This window comes from Harpegnathos saltator, unplaced genomic scaffold (genome assembly GCF_003227715.2).
Source record: "Harpegnathos saltator strain DR-91 unplaced genomic scaffold, Hsal_v8.6 scaffold59, whole genome shotgun sequence".
NCBI classification, from domain to species: domain Eukaryota; kingdom Metazoa; phylum Arthropoda; class Insecta; order Hymenoptera; family Formicidae; genus Harpegnathos; species Harpegnathos saltator.
This window is the reverse complement of record NW_020230415.1, coordinates 1,640,887-1,664,285: the sequence shown is the minus strand read 5'-3', so window position 1 is coordinate 1,664,285 and position 23,399 is coordinate 1,640,887. Positions and strand designations below refer to the sequence as shown.

General features: G+C 35.8%; 2 protein-coding genes across 3 annotated transcripts in view; both read left to right on the top strand.

Annotated features, from left to right (window-relative positions):
- The first annotated feature begins 1,133 nt into the window (after positions 1 to 1,133).
- LOC105189167 (histone-lysine N-methyltransferase SETMAR-like) lies at positions 1,134 to 2,039 on the top strand. Its single transcript, XM_011151098.2, has one exon. It carries the CDS (start codon positions 1,134 to 1,136, stop codon positions 2,037 to 2,039), a length of 906 nt encoding a protein of 301 aa, XP_011149400.2.
- Positions 2,040 to 8,605: 6,566 nt separating this feature from the next.
- The window catches only part of LOC105189168 (cytochrome P450 4C1), a 45,676-nt gene continuing 30,882 nt past the window's right edge, over positions 8,606 to 23,399 (top strand). Inside the window, exons 1-3 of one of the 2 annotated variants that reach the window (XM_025304126.1) lie at positions 8,606 to 8,802; positions 11,142 to 11,263; positions 21,305 to 21,395. In XM_025304126.1, the coding sequence (XP_025159911.1) occupies positions 8,634 to 8,802; positions 11,142 to 11,263; positions 21,305 to 21,395 (382 nt within the window). In that variant the 5' untranslated portion in view covers positions 8,606 to 8,633. The remainder of the gene's footprint in view (positions 8,803 to 11,141; positions 11,264 to 21,304; positions 21,396 to 23,399) is intronic. The other variant, XM_025304127.1, reaches the window with a different exon arrangement.

The window sequence follows — 23,399 nt, the reverse complement described above, 5'->3', positions numbered from 1 at the left end:
TCCCACACTGCATTGGTTCTTCGAGAACATTTCGCCAAAAATTCGACCCATATCGTTCCACAACCACCGTATTCGCCTGATTTAGCACCGTGCGACTTCTGGCTGTTCAACAAACTCAAAAGACCGCTCCGGAGACACCGTTTTGACTCGATTGAGGATATAAAAGCCGAATCGAAAAAAGTATTGAAGGCCATCCTGGAAAAAGACTTCTCTGACTGTTTCGAGGATTGGAAAAAACGTTGGCATAAGTGCATTGTGTCGGACGGGGAGTACTTTGAAGGCGATGAAATTTATTTAGAAGAATAAATAAAGATTTTTCATTTTATAAACAAATTCGCCTTATTTTTTTATCACAGTAGTATACAGAGATGGATACAAATGGCCAGCTGGAAAAGTCAAGATGCCGAAAATCAAAGGCTGATATCAGATTTTACGACTAAGCTTTGTTGTTAAGCAGCATATAGTTTTAAATCAGGGAGATGTAAGTTTCAAAATTTCAGAGCAGGAGTGTTTCGAGTTGCTTTGTTCTACTGATCTGTTAGCGTAGAGTTTCAAATTTTATAGCTAGGCCGACGGACATACTTGGCGAACACTACCCAGATATAAACTCTAGATTTTTATAACAGGGCACTGTTTCCTGTTATGAAATTTTCCTGAATCGCTTTTCATTTGGCGTGACGGTTGTTCGCCAGATGGATAAATAAGATGGATCTGTTTCTTATGTCCATTGTTATATCAGGAAAATAGAAGTTCGAAAGGAGAGAGAGAAAAGAAAAAAGAACTTTTTAATTAATTGTCCGGAGTTCGCAGGACGTAACATTAGTGTCTTATTGAAAGAGAAAGTAATGCTGAAGGCATAATGTTTTTATTTTATTGGGTCTATGCACAATTCCGTAGCGAAATTCCGACAGATGTTGTTCGCAATTGTTTTTCCGCTCGCACATGTGTCAAATATATGAAGTGTCGTATATTAAGTAAAAGCTAAAATTTGTGCTGACATTTTAAAAAAGTATTCATCGAGATCCATGACGTATACGAAGTTTAATTATATTTTGAACATGGAAGGAAAAAACGTGTATTTTCGATGCATTTCGCCTTTTTATTTTCGAAAAGGCAAAAACTCACAAAAAGATATGCACCATGTGTGTCGGAAGTGGTTTGCGAAATTTCGTTGCGGAGATTTTGATCTCCAAGATGCTCCTCGCTCTGGTCGGCCAGTCACTACTGATGTCGATCATATCAAGGCTTTAATCGACTCCGACCGGCATTTGACAACTACAGAGATCGGACATAACCTCAACATTGACCAATCAACTGTTTTGAGACATTTACGGAAGCTTAGGATGGTAAACAAGCTTGATGTTTGGGTGTCGCACGAACTGAGCGAAAAGAATATAATGGACCGAATTTCAGCTTGCGATTTGCTCAAACGCCATCAAAACGAACCATTTTTAAAGCAGATGATCACTGGCGATGAAAAGTGGATTGTCTACAACAATGTCAGTCAAAAAAGATCATGGTCGAAGCGCTGGGAAGCTGCTCAGACGGTCGCAAAGGCTGGATTACACCCGAAGAAGGTCATGTTCTGTATCTGGTGGGATTGGAAAGAAATCGTCTATTATGAGCTAGTGCCACCCAACAAAACAATTGATTCGACCAAGTACTGCTCACAACTGGCTAAATTAAAGCGAGCAATCGATCAGAAGCGGCTCAAATTGACAAACAGAAAGGGCGTTGTGTTCCACCAGGACAACGCTAGACCACACGTTTCTCTGATGATCCAGCAAAAGTCATTGCGGCTTGGGTGGGATGTTTTGGTGCACCCACCGTATAGTCCGGACGTTGTACCTTCAGACTATCACTTGTTCCGGGCGCTACGAAACAATTTGAATAATAAAACCTTCAACTCTCTAAACGTCCTCAAAAACCACTTGGATGACTTCTTTGCCCAAAGATCTCAGGATGAAAAAGGGATAATGAAGCTTGTGGAGAGATGGCAGAAAGTCATTGAACAGAACGGAACATATTTAGTTGATTAAAATCGCTTCTTTTGCTAAATATTAGGTTAGGGAAAAAGAAATCCATTATTTTTTCGTTTATTTCAAAGCTTTATTTAACATAGTTGGGATTGTTCAATTTTGGTCAAATAAGCACCGTTTTGTTCTACAATTTGTCGCCATTTTAAAGGTAATTTCATGATCTCTCTTTCATAGAAGCCCTGGTCCTTATTTGCAAAAAACTTGACTGAGCAATTTTCACAGTCTTCTCTTGAGGTCAATTTCTTACCATCAAGGAAGTTTTGCAATGACAAAAACAGATGGTAATCGCTTGGTGCCAGGTCCGGACTATAAGGTGGATGCATTAAAACTTCCCAACCAAGCTCCCGGAGTTTCTGACGAGTCACTATAGATGTGGCCGAGCATTGTCCTGATGAGAAACAATTCCTCTCCTATTGACCAATTCTGGCCGCTTCTGGTCGATCGCTAGTTTCAAACGGTCCAATTGTTGACAATAGAGGTCCGAATTTAGTGTTTGGCCATATGAAAGCAGCTCATGGTAGATGATTCCTTTATAGTCCCACCAAACACTTAGCAAAACTTTCCTGGCCGTTAATCCTGGTTTGGCCACCGTTTGAGCCGTTTCGCTGCGCTTTGACCACGATCGTTTTCGCACAATATTGTCGTATGTAATCCATTTCTCACCCCCAGTCACCCCCCATCCGTTTCAGAAATGGTTCGATTTCGTTCCGTTTGGTCAAGGCTTTGCAGATTGAAATTCGGTTCATCATGTTTTTTGCGTCAATTCGTGTGGCACCCAAACATCGAGCTTTTTTTGAATCCAGCTTTATGCAAATAGTTTAAAACTGTTTCGTGGTCGATCTTCAGCTCCTGGGCGATACTACGACTGCTAACATGCCGGTCTACTTCGATCATTTCCATAATTTTATTGACATTCTCGACAACCTACCTGTGCAAGATGCATCTTTAACATCAAAATTACCGGAACAGAATCGACGAAACCATAATTGCGCGTGATTGACTGTGACAGTATCGGGACCATAAACACCATTCACAATTTCAGCCGCCTGGCTTGCATTTTCGCCTTTATCGAAGCAAAATTGTAAAATATACCGAATTTTCTCTTTATTGACGTACATCTTTTACGTGCTATAACTCACAACTTAACCGACAATCACAAAACCGTTAAAGATTTTTTTTAATACGGAATGTCACTTTTCCAACGAGTATAAACCTATGCGATTAATCACGATATATCACGTGATATACCTCTAAAGCCATCTAGCGGAAAAATAATGGATTTCTTTTTCCCCAACCTAATATTTTGAGTTTGAAATTTATTCGATTTTCGCTACGAAATTATACATAGACCCAATACATTAAATCTTTCACAGACGCCAACAAAGCAACAATATACACAGCGCATGGCTTTGAAATCGAATACTGCTCTCATCTTCGATATACAGGACGTCCCATTTTAAAAGATCCTCTCAAATATCTCAGAAATACTACCTTAAATCGAAAAATGTTTCAAACAAAAGTCATATGGTTTTAAGGGGGACATAAAACAATCAGTTTTTTACACGGGCGCCACTTTCGAGATATTTACTGATTATCAATTTTCTTAATTAGAAATCTCAATTTTTTATATCATATTTTTCTACCAATTAAGTTAAACAGCTTTTGTCTGAAACATTTTTTTATTTTCTTAATCATTTTTGAGATATTTAAGGAAAACCTAGTAACTTTTTTATTATTTAACTTATAATATCTCGCTATTTGTCGGAAGAAAAATGGTACCAGATCTTTTTATTTTATTTAGTCTAAAGAATATGTTACTGCAATAGTAACCAAACTTGTTAACTTATCAAATTTTGGAAATTTTTAAATCATCAAATTAAGAGAAATAAGGGCGCTATTGTAGCAATATGTTCTTGACATCAAATAGAATAAAAAAGTCTAGTACCACTTTTTCTTCCAACAAATAGTTAGCAAGATATCGTAAGTTAATAATTGAAAAAGTTACTAAGTTTTCCGTAAATATTTAAAAAATATTAGGCAAATAAAAAAATATTCCAGACAAAAGTTCAAATTAATTGATAGAAAAAGATTATTATAAAAAATTGGGATTTCCAATTAAGAAAATTGATAATCAGTGAATATCTCGAAAGTAGCGCTATCTATAAACAAAGTGTTAACGCTGTCTATGTCCTTCAAATCAAACAACTTTTGTCTCAAACATTTTTCTCTAAAATATCGCATTTACAAAAAAGTCGACTGGTACGGATTGTCTATGACACCCTACATAATTAAATTGTATTTTATTCTATATTTATGATTTTGATTTGCCTTAAATGGCTCTATGTAATATATTATTGAACTTGTTTTAAAAAGAGTTATAATATCCTGAAATAAAAAATATAGGAAAAAAGTTCCATAGGAAAACATGAAGTTCATCTCGAAATATCCTTAACCACATCACTTTCACCAACAAATGCACGAAGGTTAACTATGTTTATACTATTGAAAATATTTATTACAATTTCATTTGACTTAACAAACAATAATATGAAAGCATAATCTTAGTCCTTAAATCGATATAAAAGAAAAAATTTTCCGTTCATATTAAACAGACGACAGTGCATCGGGGTTTAAAGATTCATTAATTTGGACATTAAATTCGGATTCCTTGATGTCAGAAACATAAGATTAGTGACCTTTTAAATTTAATTATGCATTTCTAACGAAGAAATAAGGTGAGTTCTTTGTGACGCAAAGCGCGCGCCTTTATGGCGCGCGTGCCAGTTCTAGGATGGATACGGATGCACCTTTTTGGCACGCGTGCAAATCAAGTGGTTAAGGGGGTCCTGGAGCCGTCTATTTTACCGACACATTGATTTCAATCTTTTCAAACATTAATCTTTTTATTAGCTGCACAGATTGAAAAATCCTTTTGCACAATGAAAGTACTTATAAAAACGAAGTTTGGAACGAAGAGTTTTATATAAAATTCAATGAAATATTAGAAAAATTACAGTTTCGTTATCATGTTCTGCGACAGCTCGTAACTTTACTTATTAATTATAACAGTTCTGCAGTTTATCCATGCAAAAGCTTTTGCTTCCAGACTAGCCATAATATGAAAGAATAATACTAAAGTAACAGAAATGAGCTTAGAAATCAATGTAAAAAGATTAGTGTCAGAAAAAAATGTATTGGTTGCGGAAATGATTGCTACACTTTGGGGTAAAACAGAACAGTAGATTAGTTCCACATAATCGTGATCGATGGAGCTGCAGACAGACAAAATCGTATTATCCTTGTCTGTTTCATGGGTAGAATAATATTATGACAATGAAACTGCCGTTGTTAAATTTTTCTTTGAATTTTACATAAAACTCTGCTTTCTAAACTTCGTTATTATAAGCTTCATTGTGCAAAAGGATTCTTCAATCTGTCCAGCTAATAAAAAAATTAGTGGTTGAAATTCTCTCGTATCTTTGTTCCCTCGATCGCACGCTCATTAAGCTGTGTTCACAATCAATCGGAAGACGTCATCGTATGTCGCACCTGTATGTCACTTTTTTTTAATAACTTTTGGGCATCCCGACTCGAGAAGGATGAGAGCTACTGCTCCTCCTGCGGAGCACACCTGCGCAGTGACTCACAACGAAAGGCGAGAAATGAAATATACGTATGACATAAGTATGTAAATAATTCTTACATTTTGCTTGTAACATCTATCCTTAATTATTTTTCGCTATAGACAAATATGAAAACAATTTCCAATCCGAAGTGTGAAAGTAGATTAGGTTAAGACAAATATAAAAGTCCCATACCGTTTTGCGAGATTCGCAATAATTATCAAGTTATTAATGACAGAAATTTGAGGAGTGGGAGCGCACCGACTAATAGATGATCGAAGAAATTGTAGTTGCTCAAGCCACAGCGCGGCCCAGTCGATTCAGAAACTGTTGCCGGTGTGCGGCGAGAAGGACAACACGCCGCTATTCGTTGTTTTATCTCGCCGCACTTACGTCTTGCCGTACGCTGCCAACAGTTGCTGGGAAGACTGGGCCGCATTGTAATCCGAGAAGCTACGACGGTTCTTCAATCATCCATCTCAGCGCGCGCTCATTCGTCAGACTTCTGTAATTAATAATTCAATAATTATTGCGAATCTCACAAAACGGTACGGGACTTTCATGTTTGTCTTAATCCAATCTATATTCACACTTTGGATTGGCAGCTAATTACCGGACACCCTGTATATACAGGATGTTACATTTCAAACATAATAGATAAAAAATCTCGAAAATTAAATGATATTGAGGTCCGCCTTTTTTATATATTGTATTGTTTCGAAGGGGACACGTTTTGATTAAAACAAAATTTAATTTTGGGTGGAGGTGCCAATGTAAAAAGAAGGTCAAACTTTCTTTTAAATGGAACTCTAATTTTTTTAACACCTACGTTTGTAGCCCTTATCATAACGAATTCAACAACCACATACAACCACAAGGTGATTAGAGGTCAAATAATGGAAGAAAAGATTCATTAACTTTATTAATACATCTTAATAAAATCAAAGTTTATTTTGTTCATATTGGCAAAATTCTATCATAATCTTCCTACGTTAAAGCTTAGTAGAAGTGGATATGGAATGGATGTTGGCGTTGATGATACAAAAACTGTAAACATTCTTCAGAAAATAAACACATAGCAGATAGACTAGGCATACGTACATGTGGGGATGGATACTATTTCAACCAAGTCAGTTATTGATATTGAACACGAGTGTGACTAGTATAATCATTAGTATAAGTTGTATTTTCACTTTCTTTTCTTTCGTCTTTTGCGTTATGGTGCGTTATACTTATGAAAAATATCCTGACATGGTCTTAATTTATGGTGAATGTCAACAAAATGCTAGAGAAGCTGCTTTACCGTCAAAGATATCCTAGTAGACTCCATTATCCATCTCCTATGGTCTTCATTCGTTTATATCATCGTTTGAGAGAACATGGAACTTTTGCACTTTATCGCAATATGAATCGGTCTCGTCCAGTTTGTAATCAGGAAACAATAAATGTTTTAGCAGCAATTATTGTAAATTCTCATGCAACTTTCGTTCGAAAAATTTTTCAATACAATTATTCACTCGTGAGATAATCGACCATATCACTTAAAATTAAACACCCTGTATAAATTTCAAATAATAAAATATAACAAAAAAAGTAAAATTCTAAAAATTATAGAAGAGATAAAATTTTTTAAAAATATAAAGAAACAAAGGTTCTCTATTTTACGTTTGACCTCCAAGTGATGAGAGCCGGGCAATGGTAAACTATTTTATCGGCTAAAAAACGTATTCTATGTTTATTTTTTCACATAGAATATACATTTATTGTAATATCCAATATAGATTGAAAATCGCCGAGTTATTCCAAGTAAAAATAAGAATGTCAGTGACTCAAAAAAACCTTATATACAAATTTCCATGAAAATTGAAAAATTTTGAGGATTTTTATCATCACCATATTGGATCAACTATTTTGAATTTTGAAAATATGATGATGAAATAACTAGTACTAAAAAATCTCTATATACAAATTTTTATAAAAATTGGAAAGTTTTGAGAATTTTCGTCCGCCATGTTGGGTCCGCCATCTTAGATTCGGAAAGTCTGATAACAGATTTGTAATTAACGACTTAAGAATTGTGCTTGGAAGAATCGGAAATAGTATAAAATTTTCGGCTTTGAACCGCCATATTTGATGTCGCCATCTTGAATTTCAAAATACTCACCTACACATTTTGAAGTTTAGGACCTGGACGTAAGAATTTTACTCCCCAGAGATATTCTCATCCAATTTCGATGCGGAAATATCGATAGAAAAAATACTTGATTGAAAAAAATCCGTTCTCTTTTTAAATAAGTAAACATAACATTTTCGGATCGCATTTTTTTAAAATTCTGTTGACTGTTTATGAAAGTTCAAACAATTTTACATGATTCAGAAATGATTGTTCTAGAATTTTTGTAGGGCCAATTTGTAAAAAAGAAAGCTCCTGAAAAAAGCCATGAAGAAGTGTCCGTACAGGACTTAATGGGTTAAATATACATCATTTGAGCAGCTCATCTGTCGATACTGACTTTGATTTACGTCAAAACATAGATGTTTTGTTTTGTTATATAATACAATTTTTTCACTTAACGATCATAATAGTAAGAAAATGATAAGAAAATAATAAGAAAACCAAAACTAATATTAAGGAAGTATTCGAAATAAATTCTAATTATTCGGAGAGTAATTTTGAAATGAAAGAATTTTGCAAAATTGTAAAAACAGATATAATACATGATCAATAGAAGCATACAAATAACTTACATTTCCAGAATCGAAAATCGTTTATATTTCTGAAAGTATTGCTTTTCCGACTTTTGTTTACTATTTAGATTAGGATATAATAGATAATATAGGTACTCCTTTCTATTCAATATAATGTGCTGTCTATTCTAGACTGATATATTTTTTTTTAATATACTGTGTGTATGTTATGTCTGTATGTGTTATGTATCTATATATAATTATCTTTCAGTTTAACATTTCCATGATGCTTGCATACGTTTCGGTCATCTTGATATGTATTGGTACATATTACCTTATCTCGTATTATCGTAAACGAATACGTTACATTCAAGCAGCAAACGCTCTACCAGGCCCAAAAACGTATCCAATTATTGGAAATACTTACTACTTACTCCAGACAAGTTTTGACGGTAATATTATCATTTATAAACTTATCGTTTTGTTTATACATTTTATCATTTTCAAGATGTGATTTTGTTATACTAATATAGAGAAAAACATTAAAATGAACTTCATAATGATGATTATTAGCTATTGTTAATTTATGTGTATACAATATGTGTTAATTTTACCTACATATTGCAAAACACATACAGAGTTCTCAAAAAGTCTTCGAACGATAAAATATCTCGAAAACAATCAGTTTTTGGAAAAAATGTTTCAGGCAAAAGTTGTAAGGTTTAAAATGATCTATTTACTGATCTTATCAGTTTGACCTTGACTAGCGTCAACAAGGTCAGGGCAAAGTCACCTTGAACTTTTCAAATAGAACACCTTACTTTTCTGGCATATTCTTATAACGTATTTCAAGAACTTTCCAAAACACTACAACAAAGTATTTTTTTGTTAAGTATATACCGAGTTATGAAGCTTCAAAGTTACAATACCGTCGGCATTAGCATTACCCAAGGTGTACCGCGAGGAAGTTGCACGATCGGATTTACACCTCTTGTGTGTGTGTGTGTGTGTGTGTGTGTGTGTGTGTGCGTGTGTGCGTGTGTGCGTGTGTGCGTGTGTGCGTGTGTGCGTGTGTGCGTGTATGCGTGTGTGCGTGCATGCGTACATGATCGACACATAAGATCTACACAGATAAGATCAGTAAATAGATCATTTTAAACCTTACTTTTGCCTGAAACATTTTTTCCAAAAACTGATTGTTTTCGAGATATTTTATCGTTCGAAGACTTTTTAAGAACCCTGTATATCCCTAAACACCTGTAACCTAGATTTCATTTTCCAATACTGGAAAACTTATAAATTTTGTCAATATATGAACGTATACAAGATGTCAGGAAAAGGGTTTTGTCCTTTCTCCTAGTTGTATTTATTTTATTTATTCTTACATGATTTTTACATAGTGTTTCAAAAATAGGTGGCCAAATTTTAAGAGCATATTCTACTATAAGGATGAAAAAAGTTATGCAAACATGTGGGTCCAGAAACGCATCTTTCTTAAGTTGTAAACAATTTTTATTAAGCATATCGTCAGCATATTTCAGTCGCATTGTTCGAGAATTTTTAAATAATAAATACGTCAATAGATGGATTAATAGAGGAGGTTAGGAATTTTAATAGATTCATTTTTGTATTTGAATGATCGCGCGCCTAATGAATATTAGCGTGATTATATTAGAGAAATGTTTTCGAACGCAATGGCGTAAATGACATCTTGCGCATGATTTATAGTAGCTACCTCTTCTGTTCTCTTACTTTCGCTTCTCGTACTTACGGAAGAAAAGAATGGAAAAGAACGGTGTATTTGTTGCGTAACTACAAGTTTTTCTTGTGGATTGTTCGATCAACTATTAAAATTGTGTTCTCTTTCAAACACTCCTGTATTCAATCTCTCGTATTCGCTCGTATTCAAAGAAAGTTTCGCTTCTTAGATTTCCATCTCTTAGCTTTTTATTTATACGAACATCTTAAAACTTTTCCCAACAAACACAATGTAACATGTAACATACTTGTTAATTGCAATTTCGTACTCAACAATTTAACTGTTATATGACACATGCATTATATAACAGTTATATTGTTGAATAGGAAATTACAACTAACAAATATGTTGCATGTAATAATGTGTTTGCTGGGTTGTTTATGAGACTCCTGTTGCTATTGTAGAAATCATATTATCGCTTTATATGACAAAACACAAAATATTCCAGAAATTTTTGAACGTTTTTAACAATTCACGAGACGTCGATGCGAGGTATGCATTATTGCAAAAAGAAATTATTTCCAAAAATTTTTTTAATAAAATGTTCATATCAACGTCTACTGTCAATAGAAAGTGTTTATAACTTGGAAAAGAAGCATTGCTAGACACATGTTTTTATAATCTTTTTCATCCTTACAATGAGTAGAATATGCTTTTAAAGTTTGGCCATCTAGTTCTGAAATCGTATTTATACATCAGCAATTAAGTTTTTGAACGTAAATATTAGCTATAAAATTATTAGAATCTCTCTTTTTTAATAATTTTTCAATTAACAACAATAAGTACTGAGACTGAAACTTTCGTAACTACTACTCACAGTAATAACTATAACAATACCATGGTATGTATCACAATTATTGAAATCGGTAAACGGTTCCGGTCTCTTTACTTAATTATACAATATTTTTAATAAAAGGAAATTATATATGTAATATTATTATTTCATGTTAAAATTATATGACGTTTATTATATTCGTTATAATTTTAATACAATTAAATAGACAACTGCTTCATTGTAATGTACTTCTCAAGCACAAAAAGTTTCAGATTTACTGCCCAATCTGTATAAGCTTACGGATATTTATCCTTCTCCATTTCGATTATGGATAGGCAATAAGTTAATTATTGTTATATCCGAACCAGACCAAGCAAAGGTAAAAGAATACGTAGTTGTTAATTTATTTCTAAGTAAATCATTTACAAACTAACTATAAAATGGTAATATATCATTGCTGCTTTTTAATATATCAAAAGTATGTTTAATATATCAAAAAAACATATCAAAAGATAAGATCAACCAAATAAAAAGTGAAAGAAAAGCTTGAATAGAATATATAATGTATAGTTACCCGCGACTGACTCGCGCGTATCGGGTTCACGGAAATAATTATAATTCGTTTAGGAAGAACTATTTATTATTTTATAATAACAGAACTCTTTTCAAATATACAAAAGCTCAGGTTTTCACGCAAATTCTTAAGATCGCTGTCAACGCTTCTCTCTTAACTGATCTCTCCTTTATTAATTGATTCCCTCGTCCAGACAATCCTTCTTCAGTTGTCGATCAGATCGATCAGATGCTCAAGGCTCGCGGACAACGGACGCTGCCACAAACCTTGTGGCTCAGACAACAATACGTATACATAGTATGGCTAAAAAGTTTTCGGACTAATCTCATAAACAAAAGAAAGTAAGGTAAAAAAATTTTTATTAGTAATTATTCTATGATCCCTGTAAAGCTATATACTGTTCAATGTGCTCTGCCAGCCGCTCCAGAGCCAGCCGCTGAAAATCTCTTACTGCAATGTTTCGTAACTCCTTCATTACGTTATCTCCTCTTATGGAAAAGAAACTCAAAAATACACTCAAAATAATATTCAATTTGCGCATAAATTCGAATACTCAATTAAATATAATCCAGTCAGAACCACAACGTTGATCCGACGTCGATGAGGGTTCAATTAACGTTGATTCAAAGGTTCACTGACCATATCAACGTCAAATCAACGTCGAATCGATGTTATTCCTTACGGAAAAAACATTTGAATATTGAGTGTTTATATTCAATTATTCAAATTTACCCTCAAATATACATTTGAGTATACAGGTTGCGTGAAAAGTTCGCGGAGAGAAACTTAGCGGAGCGAAATAAAGAATACCAAATTCTAAAAATGATTTTATTCTTCAATATAGTCTCCATTAACTTCAATACATTTGGCCCAATGGCTCTCCAATAATTTTATTCCATCGCGGAAATGTGTTTCTGGAAGGTTTGTGAAATATGCCTCTACGGCTGCTATAGCTTCTTCATTCGACAAAAAATGCTTTCCATGGAGGAATTGTTTCAGGTTTCGGAACAGATAGAAGTCGCTGGGTGCCAAATCTGACGAACACGGTGGATGATCCAACAATTTGTACTTCAATTAATTGAATTTAGATATTGACAAAACACTTTTGTGAGCAGGTGCGTTGTCTTGATGAAAAATGATTTGTTTGTGCTGCAAACCAGGTCTTTTCTCACGAATTTTTGCGTCCAATTGATCCAAAAGGTTACAGTAATATTCAGAATTAATTGTTTTACTTTTTTCTAGATAGTCAATTAACAAAATCCCTTTAGCATCCCAAAAAACTGATGCCAAAACCTTTTTTGCCGATCTTTCATGCTTTGTTTGCTTTGCAGCTGAACGTCCAGCTTCAGTCTACTGTAAACGTTCCTGTTTCAATTTAGAATCATGGTGATAGATCCAAGTCTCATTCATAGTTATAAAACGACGCACAAAGTCAGTTTTATCCTTCTTAAAACGATCCAAATGACACTGAGAAATTTGCTTTCGAGTGAGCTTTTGTTGAATTGTTAACGTATGCGGCACCATTTTTCCAAACATCTTTTTCATTTGTAATTCTTTATGCAAAATATGCCATACCCGTTCATCTGAAATGCCTATGGTATGAACAATTTCACGCGTAGTCACACTTGGATCTTCAGAAACAATAACATGTATTTGCTCAATGATTTCTGGTGTTGATGCGCTTTTTGGACGTCCACTGTATGGATCATCTTCAATGCTTGTACGACCACGTTGAAACTCAAGTGTCCATTTACAAACCATTGTTTTTGAAGGAGCAGATTCCCCTAACACATTTACCATCTCGGAATGAATTTCCATTGCCTTTAAACCTTTTTTAACAAAGAACTCAATCACTGCACGCTGTTTCAAATTTTCCATTGCAAACAAATACGAGGGTGGTCCGATAAGTACTTAGCCTACAAAAGAAAAACGAAAATTTTGGAAAAGTGGCGATTTATTTCTCAACATAGTCTCCTTTTAGCTCGATACACTTGACCCAGCGATGCTCCAACTTCTTTAACCCGTCTGAAAAATACGTTTTCTCGAGGTCTGCAAAGTAGGCCTCTGTGGCGGCGATGACCTCCTCATTCGACTCAAATTTCTGCCCGGCGAGTGACTTTTTCAAGTTTGGAAACAAAAAGAAGTCGCACGGCCAAATCTGGAGAATACGGTGGATGGGGCAGCAGTTCGTAGCCCAATTCGACCAATTTGACCGTGGCGAGGGCGGAGGTGTGAGCCGGTGCGTTGTCACGGTGGAAGAGCACTTTTTTCTTCGCCAAATGGGGCCGTTTTTTCTGCAATTCGGCGTCGAATCGGCCCAATAATTCGGCATAGTACAGCCCTGTGACCGTTTTGCCCTTCTCCAGGTAGTCGATGTAGATCACACCTTGTGAATCCCAGAAAACGGTGGCCATCACCTTTCCGGCCGATAGGACAGTCTTCGCCTTCTTCGGAGCACGTTCGCCGGGTGAAGTCCACTGTTTCGACTGTTCCTTGGTCTCTAGTGTGTACCAGTGGATCCATGTTTCGTCGACGGTCACGAAACGACGCAGAAACTCCTTTGGATTGCGCTTAAACAGCGTCAAACACTGCTCTGAAGTGGTCTCACGGTTGCGCTTGTTATCCGGAATGAGCAAACGCGGCACCCATCGCGCCGACAGCTTTCTCATGCCCAAAATTTCATGCAGGATATGACCCACGTGGTCTTTTGAGATGCCTACTGTCTCAGCTATCTCGCGCACCTTCAATCGGCGGTCTGCCAATACGAGATCGTGGATTTTTGTCATGTTATCCTCCGTGGTAGTCGTTTTCGGGGCACCTGGGCGTGGCTCATCAAAAACCGACGTGCGACCACGTTGAAACTCGTTAAACCAATTTTTGACGGTCGCCATCGAAGGAGAAGAGTCACCGTACACAGCATCCAAGCGCTCTTTGATTTCGCTGCGCGATTTCCCTTCCAAAAACAAGAATCGAATCATCGACCGATATTGCTCTTTTTCCATTTTTCTAAAATCCGCGGACACGCTCGCTTCCACACGCGGTCAAAACAAAACTACGAGTCCGATTCGGCTGAAATTTCGACAGTAGCCGTCTACGAGAATGTACTACACGATAGTAAATTTCTCTTGCGATAGTGGCGCCATCGGGCGGTGAGGCTAAGTACTTATCGGACCGCCCTCGTATACTGACACGTCAACTTCAATTGGCTTGTAAACACAGAAAGCATTGACAGATGGAAATGAAACCTAACCTAAGTTCATGTAAAGAATGATTATATATAACCGACTATAATTTATAATTCTACCGTTTACTTATAGATGCCGCTCCGCGAACTTTTCACGCAACCTGTATATACCCACATTTGAGAGTAAATTCGAACAACTGAATATAAATACTCAATATTTGAGTGCTTTTTCATAAGGAATGTTTTTGGCTAGGTAATATTCAACTTGAGTATAACCCTCATACTTGAGTGTGACGTGAGTGTTATCCTCATCTTAAGAATCATGCCCGTGTTATTCTCGACTTGAGAGTTAATTTAAGGGGTAAGACCACTCCAGGTCCCAGAAAAAGGCTAATTTCGGGAATTTTTTTCAAGAGTATAATAAAAGCATTGGAAAATTCAGTTAAAGTACTTTATTAAACACACATTTAAGTGTAAGAAAAAATTTTTCTTATTTGTTTTTATTTAAAAATGGCGGCTTCAGAACTCAAGATTGCAAGGCACCTTTCATGCGAGGCCTTAAACGGGCGAAACGATTGCTTCCGCAGATTTCAACAAAACGAAAAACCAAAAATTTTTAAGTAATATATGCCAAAAGCTACTGGATAGCGTACGGAAATTTGAAAATACCGTTTTCTTGAAAAATGATGTACATTTTTAAAAAAAAGTTCATTCTTCACCCAAAAATTTCACCGAAAAATTGTTTATAAAAATGAAAGTTTATATCTTATTGCAAAATCCGTCGCGATCCGAAACGCTATCCACTAGATAATGTATCTGAAAAGTCACCCTCAAAAGTTCAAGAGAATCGATAAAAATTTGTAGAAGTTATCATTTCGCCCAATTAGAAAAATGCAGTTCTTAGAAAAACTTGTTCAAAATTTTGAATAACATTCTATAGCAGAAAATTTTATTATACCTTTAATCTGCAATGCCTGCACCATATAATTGGCCTTCCAAATTGATATTTTTCTCTTCTTCATCCTTCCTGTCTGATTTTAAAGCAAGCCGAGATATTCTTACAGCTTCAGTCAACGATCGGTCGGATAACTCGATACGGCGGTCGTCCGCCTCAACGCAGAAGTTATAACAATTCAGCCCTATGGTCATGCCCAAAACCGCCATAATTTACATGATACTGCTTATTCCATCGTTGAAGATACACACAGCAAGATTTCCTGCAAAATCAAGGACAATTTTCCCACTTGATGTTGATTTTGGGGCTATTGACCAAACCGTAACATTGAAGCTTTCAGTGCTGTTCTGTGTGAAGCCACCTAAACACCGTGTAAGGTCATCGCTGCTTAACTCTTCGTAGATGGGCGTTAAAAACTGTTTGTGGAAGAGCTTGCTTGTGTGAATAAGTATTTAAAGTATTGGTGGCTTTTGCCTTTTGCCACGAACACCACGAACTTTCACCGGACGGGCACTTGTCGTGTTGTGGCTTTTCATTTGTCGACAGTTTGTGGTACAACGTTGCCCAAATTTCATTTCTCATCTTTTCTATTGAATTTTGATTCCTGCGGATGGCCAAGCCGTAGTACATTGAAAGCTCATCAATGACCTTGCCTGTCAATTTTCCTTTCCCGCCAAGACCTTTTACTTCTTTTTTCAAATTTCTTAGCCGAGTTCCCATTCTTTTCTAGAACCCAGAAAATAAGTGATTCTCAACAGGTAAGAGGATTACAAAGGTCTAAATTCAAGCGCGCTGTATCAATCCAAAAGCGCTTGGAGCGCTCAGCGGGGTGCCTTGGCAAAACCTTCGAAAACGACCTCTTTGAGATTTCTCCGGGCTATGAAACATTTTTTTCTTATTCTTAAGGCTTTAAGGCAACATATTGACAAAAAAATCGATTTCTTGAAAATTCTGGAGTGGCCTTACCCCTTAAGTTACTCTACAGTTGAGGATAACACTCAAATGAGTACTGAAATTCAGAATAACTTTGAAATTAACTTTCAAGTTAAAGATAGCATTGTATTTGTGTTTAAATCCGAAGCAGTTACACTAAAGTTTAGTATAACAACAAGCTGGATATGCAGTTTGACAAATAAACTATAGTACTTGATAGGCTACATCTTGAAAAAAAATATTCCTTTAAAATACTCATTAATAATAATAATAATAAATAATACAAAGAAAAACAATTGTTACCAAATAACAATTGGTTAACAATTTTGTTAATTAAAAGTATACAGTAAATGATAAAATTATATAATAAATGTATACTTTTACCATATAACGGTAAATCTTATATCCAAGCGGAAGAGAAAATCATAATGACATCAAAACAACTTCAAAATGATGAGGAAAACTTATTTTTTCATCATGATTCGGTTATTTTCTCAGTGCAATGCCATTAGTTAATAAAATGGAAACTTATCAACATACGCATGCATATTTATTAATTAATATTATAGAAAAATATACACTTTTGATACATGACGTATTTATTATTTGTCTCACCATCATTCATGCAATTATGTATTTTATTAATAAGCTCTGTTTTAGCACATTTTACTTTTTTTCTCTATTGATGTAAATAATTATTATTGGAGCACTGTGTTGAACATACTATCGTTACATAATTATTTCCCAGTTTATTTAAAAAACAATATTTACAGTATATATTTAACTTAAGAATTTATTATATAAAAAGTGTTTATTATTGGGGACTTGAATAAGTTCTCGCTGTTTTTTCGTGAAAATGAATGCTTTATTTAAAAAAATTAGTAAAGAACATGTCATTGAAAGTATTGTCCATCATCGCTAGCCATTACTTTTTCCCATCTTTCTGGCAGCATACGAATACCATGTCGAAAGAACGACTCATCTTTTGAGGTTATCCACGAATCGACCCATTTTTGGCATCTTCATAAGAATGGAAGTGCTGCTCGGCCAGGCCACGAGTCATCGATCGGAACAAGTGGTAATCGGAAGGAGCAATGTCCGGTGAATACGGCGGGTGGGGTAGGACTTCCCATTTGAGCGTTTCCAAGTAGATTTTGACCAGTTTTGCAACATGTGGCCGAGCGTTGTCATGCTGCAAAATTATTTTGTCGTGTCTCTCCTCGTATTGCGGCCGTTTTTCCTTCAATGTTCGGCTCAAACGCACTAATTATAGTCGATAGCGATCTCCCGTGATGGTTTCGTTGGGTTTGAGGAGCTCATAATATACCACACCCAGCTAATCCCACCAAATACAGAGCATGAGCTTGGAACCATGGATATTCGGTTTTGCCGTCGATGTTGATGCATGGCCGGGCTTACCCCACAATTTTCTACGCTTCGGGTTATCGTAGTGTATCCACTTTTCATCGCCAGTCATGATACGATGCAAAAAACCTTTCTTTTTCTGCCGTTGGAGCACCTGTTCACACCTGAAAAAACGCCGTTCGACGTCTCTCGGCTTCAATTCGGCACCTAATTTCCTTGCTTTTGAATCATTCCTAATGTTTTTAAACGTTTGGCAACTGTTGTGTGATCAACTCCTAATGATTCTGCAAGTTCATTTTGCGTCTGACATGGGTCTTCATTAAGTAATGCTTCCAATTCTTCGTCTTCAAACTTTTTCGGTGCGCCAGAGCATTCTTTATCTTCAAAATCAAAATCATTATTTTTAAAGCGTCTAAACCAATTTCTGCATGTTGTTTCCGACAGAGCATGGTCGCCGTAAGTCTCCACAAGAATTCTATGTGCTCCAGCTGCAAATTTTTTTTGAAAAAAGTAATGCAGTAAAATTCCCCGCAAATACTCATTTTAGGACGAAATTCGACATGTTTAACGCTATGAAAAAATATGTTGTTTATGCTTCGGAATAACATATACTGTCACTTCGAATCTAATGGTGGAGCTTCGGGCGTCTTCAAGATGAAGTTGTCTGTAGTATTGCCCGATGCAAAAAGGCTAAGATAATACCATCTGTCGGGAAACAGCGAGAACCTATTCAAGTTCCCAATATAATAAATTGCAATACATAAATTGCAATCGCAATACTCGAAATTGACTGCATTTATTTATACAATTTAAACAATCATGTTTAAAAGCAGTTTCAAAATTCACGGACCTTCGCACTTAATATTGCAGCGTTAATATAAAATCATTAAAGTTGATACTCAATTGATTCTTCAGAATTCAATCTAGAGAATAAGACTCGAAAGTGTAGGGAAATCCCATGCCAAAAAGCCGCATGCGTGCGAGAGACGATGGAAGTTAAGATATGAGGCTGAGCGCAGTGCCATGCGAAGAAAGAGAGAGAGAGAGAGAGAGAGAAAGAGAGAGAGAGAGAGAGAGAGAGAGAGAGAGAGAGAGAGAAAGAGAGAGAGAGAGGGAGAGAGAGAGAGAGAGGGAGAGAGAGAGAGAGAGAGAGAGAGAGAGAGAGAGAGGGGGGGGAGGGGAGAGGGGGGGGTGAGAGAGTGAAAGAGAGAGAGAGGGAGGAGGGGAGGGAGGGAGGGCTGGGAGGGGGAGGGGCGGGAGAGGGAGAGGGGAGGGAGGAAGGGAGGGAGAGAGAGAGAGAGAGAGAGATCTAGCAACCGAGTAGCGAGTGGGTAACGTGGCGAAAGTTTACACACAATATACCTTTGTTGAGGTCAATTAAGAGTGGAGTATGCTTTATTTAAGAACCCGCTAACCCATCCCTGACAACCTATCATTTAGACCTATCATTTAGACCCACAAAAGTTTTTATACAGGATGTCTGAGAAATTTTGGACCAACCGATTTGTATAAGTAGAACAGGTGAAATTAAACAATGAAGTCATATAAAATTTTCCAATAATTGCAATAGTTATTAAGTTATTAATTAAAACTGGGCCAATAAGAGCACGGAAAACAATAGACTGAACTCGATAGAAGTATATACAAATAGATACATGCAGATCGCAAGATAGGGTAATTATCTTTTATTTATTATCGTTGTTTATGACAATGATCCAACGGTCACGTCTTCAGACTCATGAAATTGTTTGATACGTGTCATGCTGCTCCGCGACCAAAAATAAAATTTATTCTAAAGGAGTGCACTGATATGATCATTGCCTACGGGCTAACAAGCGACAATGTACATGTTGCAGCTCGCATCTATGTGGAACGATTTCCTAGACATACAAGACGTCCATCGAGAAAAATAATTTTATATGCAATGTAAAAGTTACGTGAGACTGAGTGCTTAATGCATAACTATGGAACACAGCTGGCGCATTAGTGCATCTTGCCGTTGAAGACGAAGAAAGGATCTTGTGTATTGATCCGCCCAATACAATCAGCTGATTGTCTTTGTTATGAGTATTCAGAAGTAAAACATTTGTCTTGTCTATTGTCTTCATACTTCTGTCGAGTTCAACCTACCGTCTCCCATACGCTCATTGGCCTAGACGTATTAATTAATAACTCAATAACTATTACGATTCTTAGAAAATTTTACATGACTTTATTGTTCAATTTCACCTATTCTACCTATACAAATTGGTAAGTCCAACATTTCTCAGACACCCTGTATAGAGTTTCAATGTCATACTATTCAGTGTCATACTTAAGTGTGCAGAATAAACTTTTAAATGTTCAATGTATATACTCAAACTGAAATACAAATGTTCAATTATTGGGTGTACACACTCCATCTTTTAAGGAATACATTCAATTATGAATATTAATACTCAATCTCTAGAAGTAAACACTCAATGTTCAATATAAATACTCAATATTCAGTGCAAACACCCAAAATATAAGTATATATATCCAAATTTGAGAGTTTACTTTCAAAGTCGAGTATAAAAACTCAATATTCGAGATTTTTTTCGTAAAGATCGGACCGTTTTGATATTGTCGAATCATTGTCCTTTTAACTTCAATTTCAGCTTTGAAAACAAAAAGTAAGCCGCCGGTGCTAAATCTGGCGAGTACGGTAGATGGTGTAGCACAGTAACAGTCATTTTACTAAAAACTAACGAATTATTGCTGCAGTATGAGATGGCGCATTATGATGCAGCAAGAACTAATTTTCGCTTATGTACAAATCCGGACGCACACACGCAATGTGCTTCAATAGCCGATGCATTATACTCACGTAGAACACTGCATTCATTGCTTGTCCTTTAGGAACGGATAGCTTCGATGTTCGGTTAAGTTCGGCTGGTGTGCGGACGCCCGGTTCTTTCATCATCTTGAATGCCCTATCTACCTCTCACATAAAGATAACTTTAAAGTGCTTAAACTTTAAATTTTTATATAATCTTGAAAGAACTCTAATCAAGGTCGTACTATTTATTATATATTTCACTTCAAAATCTACAACTTTTATATGGTGTAGTTGTATATTGAACTATTTTCTCGAGAAAAATATATTTTTCGACATATTAAAAGGTTTTTAACATTTTCTGTACACCCAAATAAAGAGCTATGTTTATTAAATGATAAGGAATACGCAGAAAGTTTATATATATATATATATATATTATATATTCTACTCAAGCTCTTCTTTGCCTTCCTAGTTAATTGAATTTATAAGAATGTATATCATATTTTATGAATGTAATACACATTCCATATACTATAATTGCAGAATCCATTAGCATAAAAAAGCAATAACATAATAGACATTTTAGCAAACCACTATTATATATTACAGACGATCCTCCAAAGCCGATATTGTTTAAACAAAAGCAAGTTGTATGATATTTTCAAGCCGTGGGGAGGAACAGGATTGTTTACAGCTCCTGGTAAGACTTTGCATACGACAAACAGTTTTGTAACGCAGAAAATATAATCGTCGCATTTCTTATGCGATAAATATCCTCATGTAGTATACTGGTTAAATATCCTCATGATGTAATTTATTATTTAAAAGTATAATAAGACGTAAAATATTATATTATATTTACGTCAACTATAGCTTACCAAAAGCTAATTGTATTTCATTAATATTGTAATAGTCGCAGTAGTGATACTAGAAGGATCTAACCCAAATTCTTCGACAGGTGTACGGGGGTTAATACCGCAAACGAGAAGTATGATGTTACTAGATTGACAATTCTTTGACAGCTGATTGGCAACAGCAATTTTATGACAGCTGATCGTTAGCGACAAGAAACGGTTCTTTGACTTGAAAGGGAGAAGGGAAGAAAAATATGTTGGGACCAGACTAGAATCGAACCCGCATTTTTCAGTTACTATGCAATTGCTCTGCTACGTAGACCGTTCTACAATCGTAAATTTTTAGTAATAGATATGTAGTAAAGTCTCTCGAACTCGTCTTGCAATAACAGATGGAGAAGGGAAATATCCTCGTCCATGGATTTTCGACAATCCGCTATCAAATCACTATTTGTCGAACTACTATAAAACATCTATCGTACCACTATTGAATATCCATCAAACGTCTGTTATACCATATCAACGTCTACCGAATTACTATCAAACATTTAACAAATGTGTATCATATCGAACTATTGTTAAACGTCTATCGTAGCATATCGAACTACTATCAAACATCTATCAAATATTTATCGAACCTTTAATAATAAGCCATAATACCATAATAAAGTATACAAATAGGCCTAAAATAGACCACCTGAATAACTTTGAATATATGAAAGATAGAAAAAAATGTTATACAGGGTGTCCCATTTAACCTGACTAATCGTAATATCTGGAAAACTACATGTCGGATCAAAAAAAGTGGGTAATGAAATTTGTTCTTCTCGAAGGGGGACATCCAATGATATCAAACTCGACCTCCCACCCCATTCCCGGGGGGTGGGGGTGGGGATAACTTTGAAATCTTAAATGGGAACCCTCATTTTTTATTGCAGATTCGGATTCTACGCCACAAAATACGTAAGTTTCGTTCGAAACTTTTTTTTTATTCGTGATAGATGGCGCTGTAATCGCAAAAAATTAGATTTTCTGCAATTCTCCAGAAATGATCATTGGATTAAAAAATAAAAAAATACCTGTTCAATATTTTTATAAATATTTTTAAAAAACGTAATAACAGTTATTCCCCCCCCCTTCGGGGTAGGGTGAGTGGTAACGTTCAAATCTCAAATGAGAACCCACAGTTTTCATTGCAGAATTAGATTTTACGTGAAGTTTTTATGGAAACAATTTTTTTCATTCGTAATAGATAACGTTGAATTTTTCCGAGAAACTACTTTTAGCGTTACCCAGGAACAACGACGAGGACGTAGTAGCTTTCTGTTCCCTTCGGGGTGCTTGTTTTAGGTGAGTTCCCTCGCCTCTCACCATCGGGGTGCTTGTTTTAGGTAAGTCCCCTCGCCTCTCATCATCGGGGTGCTTGTTTTAGGTTGGTGCGAAATTTCTCGGACGCTCGCATGTGGATTATGAGCCACTGCAGCTAGTACTGATATTTGATTATTTTCTTCACAAACAGTAGCTCTACGCGTTCTTTTTTTCAGTTGTATACTTCCATCAGTACAAAACTGTGTAACAACTCTAACGAAAGAAGAACGTGATCGTACTCTTTCAGGAAGACGCTCAGCATACAAATTGACAGCATCGTCAAAATTTCTCCTACATTCGCCATAAATGAAAATCATTTCAATTTCTTCTTGCACAGTTACATAATCCATGATGCAAAGTCAGAAGAGAATGATAGTGGCATGGAACACTCTTAAAAAATTGATTAAGCACCTCTTCTGATTAGAAAGGTAAGTGTCTAATAATGATCGTCTCTTAAGTTCTATGGGCGTGGACGATGGAGA